The 6,301-nt window shown below is 36.8% G+C and overlaps 1 protein-coding gene and 1 long non-coding RNA gene across 5 annotated transcripts in view; one reads left to right on the top strand and one right to left on the bottom strand.

The window, feature by feature from the left end:
- Positions 1-6,301, bottom strand: part of LOC106868488 (uncharacterized) — a 277,576-nt gene that overhangs the window by 70,434 nt on the left and 200,841 nt on the right. The window lies entirely within an intron of this gene.
- Positions 1-6,301, top strand: part of LOC106868487 (PDZ and LIM domain protein 3) — a 185,070-nt gene that overhangs the window by 88,508 nt on the left and 90,261 nt on the right. For all 4 annotated transcript variants that reach the window (XM_014913788.2, XM_014913789.2, XM_052969628.1 and 1 more), the window contains exon 3: positions 3,770-3,908. In XM_014913788.2, the coding sequence (XP_014769274.1) occupies positions 3,770-3,908 (139 nt within the window). The remainder of the gene's footprint in view (positions 1-3,769; positions 3,909-6,301) is intronic.

The following is a 6,301-nucleotide window of genomic DNA, read 5'->3' as shown; positions in this document are numbered from 1 at the left end:
TATATATATATATATATATATATATATATATATATATTATACACTTCCCAACCATATGGTCTTGGGTTCAGTTCCACTGTGTGGTGCTTTAGGCAAGTGTCATCTACTATAACTTTGGACTGACCAAAGCTTTGTGAGTGGATTTGGTAGATGGAAACTGAAAGAAGTCTTGTGTATGTGTATACATGTGTGTGTCCTTCGTGTTTGTGTTTTTGTCTTCCATCACTTTTTGATAACCATTGTTAGTTTGTTTATGTTCCTGTAATTTAGTAGTTTGACAAAAGAGACTGATTAAATAAGTATCAAGCTTAAAAATATATGGTGTAGTTGATTTGTTGAACTAAAGATTTCAAGGTGGTACCCCAGCATGACTGCAGTCGAATAATCCAAACAAGTAAAAGATACATGTACACATACACATGCGCGCACACACACACACACACACACACACACACACACACACACACACACACACACACACATGCAGCCTCTGACTTATTCTATCCCAAAAGGTATTTCAACCTAATATTTACATGCTGTTATTTATAGCTTCAAGGTCCTGTATTCCAAAATTCTGGAGCAAGACACTTTATTTCCCATTGCTCTAGTTCACTTATCTGTAGAAATGAGTTGTGACATCACTGATGCCAAACTGTATCAGCCTTTGCCTTTCCCTTTGATAACATCAGTGGCGTAAAGAGGGGAGGCTGGTATGCATGGGTAACTGCTGGTCTTCCATAAACAACCTTGCCTGGACTTGTGCCTAGGAGGGGAACTTTCTAGGTGCAATCCCATGATCATTTGTGACTGAAGGCTGTCTTTACCCATTACACATATACACATAGATATTCACTTTACTTCACTTTCCATGTTGGCATGGACTGAATTGTTCATCAGGGTCTATGTCAATTCTTGTTTAAAGTTATTGACCTTCTAGATCATGTGTTGCTTGTATATATAATGTTTGGCTTGGTTCTGAATACCAATTTCTTTAAAGAGCTTACTGTGTGCATTTTTTCATGCTAACACCATTAGTGATGTTGCGTTGTATCCCACATGTCAAAGCACCTTAAAGTAAACTTTATTGTTTCTCAATTCCAGATTTTTTTTTACCCATGTCTAGCATTTCTTCTTCAAATCTTCTATAGATTTTTCTCTAAGAATTAGGTCACCAGCATGAATAAGTTCCCACAGATAGCAAATCTTAAATTCCTGTTATATCTTGGAGGATTATGATAAACAGGAGTGAATTTGAGTTCTGATAGACACTTAACTGCATGTTAAATTTATTTCTATATAGCTTGAATGGTCCCCACAAGCCATTCATCTATCCCTAGTTTCCCTAGTTTCCTTAGTAACTGCTAGATTACAGAGCATGTGACCCAGTCAAAGGCCATCACCAGGTCAACAAATGTTAAATATGGTGGCATACTCCTAGCTAAGTATTTCTGGTAGCTATTTCAACAAAAAAATATAGCATCAATAGTACTGCTTCTTGTCACAAAGTGGAACAGTATCATCTTCATCCTTTAACGTCCATTTTCCATGCTGGCATGGGTTGGATGGTTTGATCAGAGCTGGCAAGCTGGAGAGCAGCACCAGGTTTAAGTCTGATTTAGCTTGGTTTCTATGGTTAGATGCCTTTCCTAATGCCAATCTCTTTACAGTATGCGCTGGGTGCTGTTAATGTGGCACAAGCACAGGCGCTTTTACATGGCACTGACACAGGTGCTCTTACATGGCACTGGCATGAGAGCTTTTTATGTGGCACTAGCACAGCAGTTTTGCAGGCCAATCCTCTTCATCAGGTGGCCTCAACACTTCTGCTGTGAAAAGCTGATTCTGTTCTTAATTTTTCAATAATTCTTTCATAATCTGGTTCAACAATTTCATGCCTCTATAGTTTCTTCTCTCTAGTGCATCTCTTTTGTTCCTGTAATAATTTACAATGATGCTGCTATGGTAGCTGCTAGGTATGAGACCTTCCTGTATTACTTGATTGACTATTCAAGTGACTAGCCTATACCTTATTTCACTAGATATTTTAAGCATCTCAGAAACTATACTTGATCAGCTATTTTCCCTAATTTCATATCTTCAATCATTCTCTTTACCCTACTACTAAGAACTTAGATGGCTAACTCCTCTGTTGTGTCTACTCAACAAGAACTGATCTGGCGTTAAATAACAACGACGACAAAATTGTTTACTTTCATTGTGCATTTAGTATCAAGTTCCTTAGCCACCTTTTCACCCTCTCTATATAGCAGTCGCTTGGGTGGGATCATGTTCTCCTTGTCAGATTGAACATTTGAATATTTAAACTCCATGAAAATTTTTTCTAGATTTGGAATATTCAGGTCATCAGCATATACAAAATTCCCAAGAACATCTGTGGACCTACTATAGGGCCTAACAGTAATTCTAAAAAGTGCATCCTACAAAGTGCATCCTTTTTCTTCAATAGAATGTCTAAAAACATTACTTTGTTTTCTTTATAGAAAAAGAAAATTGGTCTAAGTTCCAAATAGAGCAAAATAAAGTTATCTGCAACTACTAGGACATCCAAAATGAGGAAAAATATGAGCTGTATGGAAATATTCTTTCATATGTTCTCTCACTCATAAGAAAAAGACATTGCATAATAAAGCAGAAAAAAAAGCATTAAGTGGTTCTCTCCCCTTGAGGGAAATTTCTCCCTCTCTTTTATTCCTTAGTAAACTCTCTTTCTCTCTGCCTCTTATTTTGAAAACAACCATAGATGGCAGCACCAACAGTTGCCAGTCAAGTTTTACATTACTGGTATTATTTAAAATAAATCCCAGATAAACTTGTGTATCTTGATAGTTTAGTGAAAGTGGTAACTCTTTCAGTATTCCTTTCCTGTTTGAGCCGGTCTCTTAGCTTTGATATCTTTAATCTCATCTACAAAGTAGCTGTTTATTTTTCTGTTTAGACTTCTAGATTCCTCCAGCAAGTTGTGTTAGAGTTTGTTAATAACAAATAGCTACGTGCAGGTGTGATTGTGTAGTTAAGAAGTTTGCTTCTCAACCACATGGTTTCAGATCGCCCTACTGCATGGCAATTTGGGCAAGTGTCTTCTACTAAAGCTCCAAGCTAACCAAAGCCTTGTGAGTTGATTTGGTAGATGGAAACAGAAAGAAGCCCATTATGTGTGTGTGTGTGTGTGTGTGTGTGTGTGTATTTCTAATACTCAGGCATAGAACAAGACTCTGAAATGTTGGATTCTTCACCCTTCATGACATAAGAACATACCGAATTATTCTAACAAATCTCCTTTTAATTTGATGAGCCATCTTCCTGCCATAAGTTTCCTCAAACATGGCACATTGTGATTTGATAACAATAACAGCAACAATCTAAACCCTCATTGTTATCATCATCATTATCATTATATCTCTATGATAAGCCAATGAAAGTATCTTTTTAGACAAATCTCCCAGAAATCATCTCTACTGCCTTCCAAAAAAAGAGATATCGAGTAACAATATCAACTACTTCTGATTTAAGCTCATGGCCAGAAATTTTGAGGATAGTAGGTTTGTTGATTAGATCAACCCCAATACTTGACTGGTACTTTATCTTACCAACTTTAGAGGGATGAAAACCAAAGCTGATTTCAGCAGAATTTGAATTCAGAACAGAATAAATATTGCATAACATTTTATTTGATGCGCTAATGATTCTACTAATCCAAATAATCAGTTAACTGTATTAACACAGTTCTTATGTTATTCCTTTCTTTCAGAGGTGCTGTAACTATCTGGAAACCAAAAGTAACACCATTAGCAGAACTTCGTCCAACAGAACTAAAACCAGTCATATCTGCTACAGGCGATGAAGTAATGGCAGTCCAGAAGACATCACTTGCTAAAGAATATGTAGATGTAAGTATATGGAATTGTATTCCTTGTATTTTTTAATGTCTGTTGTATGCTTATATGAGGTGATATATGGAGTTCTCAAAGAGAGATAGCACCTGTTTCTCAGCACCTAATTTTGACTTTAAGCAGATGTAGCATTTACTTCTATGTTCATACCTCAACACTCTCTGGACAGGTGGGATAAACTAAATGAGAATAGTTTGGGTCTAAAAAATAACCATGGTGTGTTACAGTTTGTTAGTAACAAATATGTTGGTGCAGACATAGCTATGTGATTGAGAAATTTGCTTCCCTACCACATAATTTCAGATTCAGTCCCACTGCGTAGTGCTTTGGACAAGTGTCTTCTAATATAGCCTCAAGTCAATGAAAGCCTTGTGAGTGGATTTGATCAACAGAAATTGAAAGAAGCTCCTTGTGTGTGTGTGTGTGTGTGTGTGTGTGTGTGTGTGTGTGTGTGTGTGTGTGTGTGTGTGTGTGTGTGTGTGTGTGTGTGCGTGTGCGTGCGTGCGTGTGCGCATATGTTTCTTTCTCTTTGTGTTGGTATCATGATAGTTGTAAATGAGTGGCAACATCATACAAGCAGTGTCATTTATTTATAATATTCTGAAAAAAAACATGCCTAGAAACAGGTGAAGGGCATCCAACTGTAGAAAACCAGTGTCAATAAACTCTATTCATCCTATGCAAGCATGGAAAAGTGGATATTAAACTATGATGATGATGATGATGATGACGACAACGATGATGACGATGAAATAGTTTGGTAGAGTAATCTGTGAACATTTTGAAGTGATTTTATAAAGAAGAGACATTTTGAATGTTTATAGGATGTAGAAAACCTCAGGGGACAGTAGCTACAATATGCCATACCCCAACTCACTGCCATTTTTCTCAGCTTTGATCAGGCTACTAGTATCTGGTGTGAAAGACAGAATAAATTTATTTATGCAGGAGAGGAGACTATGTTGGTTTGGACATGTGATGAAGATGGATGCAGACAGTTGCATAAAGAAGTGCTGATTGCTTAAAGTGGAGGGAAGTTGTGGAAGAGGGAGACCCAGGAAGACATGGGATGAAGTATTGAAGGCTGATCTCAAAATGGTAAACTTTGCAAAGGAGATGACAGAAGACTGAGATTTGTGGTTCATTGCTGTACTCAAGAAGACCCACCCACCACAACAGAGTTGAGATTCTAAAACCATGGTGCCATAAAAAGCATTAGTATGGGTACTGGTGCCATGTCAAAAACATCCAGTACACTCTGTGGAGAGGTTGGCATTAGGAAAGACATCCAGCTGTAGAAACCAAGCCAAAACAGACTATGGACCCAGGTGCAGCCCCTGGCCTTGCCAGTTCCTGTCAAGCCGTCTGACCCATGCCAGCATGGAAAATAAATGTTGAATGTTGACGATAAGGATGATGATGATGATGATAATGATGATGATCAACATAAGGATTGTATCCATGTCTCTATTGTTATTAGAGTACAAATCACGTCTCAGAATTAATAATTGTTTGAGATCAGTAACAAGATGAAAGAGTGAAGATCATAAGATGCTGAACCAAGACTTCAACAATATTTAGTTTTGTCCTATGTTATGAGATCAAACCCTGTTTGAGTCACCTCTATTTTTCATACCTTTTGTGTCAATCAAAATAATTGTATTGGGATTGATGAAAGTAACTAAATACATCATCTTCCTTGCAAATTTGTAACCTGGTGTTAATGTAAGTAATTAATATATACCTGAAGTGATGGTCATTAGTGCATGTGATAGCTGAGCAACATATATGTGCAGATTTGTTTGCTGGTAAGGCTGAGAAAGCACTCTACATACATGCTCTTTGCTAATTAAATTGTCCCATTCTAATAATAACACATTCACAAACATATATACACACACATCTAAACCTTCTAAATTCTGAATATATATATATATATATATATATACCAGAACTCCTTGTAACACCAAAGATAAACTGAAGGCAAGGATTATGGCAGCATTCATCAGTTTAAACAAGGAGGCCGCCCAGAAGTGTTGCAGGAGATTCCGAAGTTGTCTTGAGGCTGTGGTTGAAGCCAATGGTGGTTTTATTGAATAAATTCACTCTTTAATATTTCAAGATATTTTTATGTAATTTTGGTTACTTCCCAACCACATGGTTCCCAGTTCAGCCCCACTGTGTGGCACCTTGGGCAAGTGTCTTCTATAGCTTTGGGCTGATTAAAGCCTTGTGAGTGGATTTGGTAGACGGAAACTGAAAGAAGCCCATTGTATATATATGTATATATATATATAGTTTTAAGGAAAAGAACATTTAATTTTTTAATTAAATTTTTTTTTTTTAATCTTTTAATTTTGGATTTTATCCCTAATATTATTATTATGTAT

The sequence above is a fragment of the Octopus bimaculoides genome, chromosome 7 (genome assembly GCF_001194135.2).
Source record: "Octopus bimaculoides isolate UCB-OBI-ISO-001 chromosome 7, ASM119413v2, whole genome shotgun sequence".
NCBI classification, from domain to species: Eukaryota; Metazoa; Mollusca; class Cephalopoda; order Octopoda; family Octopodidae; genus Octopus; species Octopus bimaculoides.
Note: the sequence above shows the minus strand (reverse complement) of the source record. Positions and strands in the feature narration are given on the sequence as shown.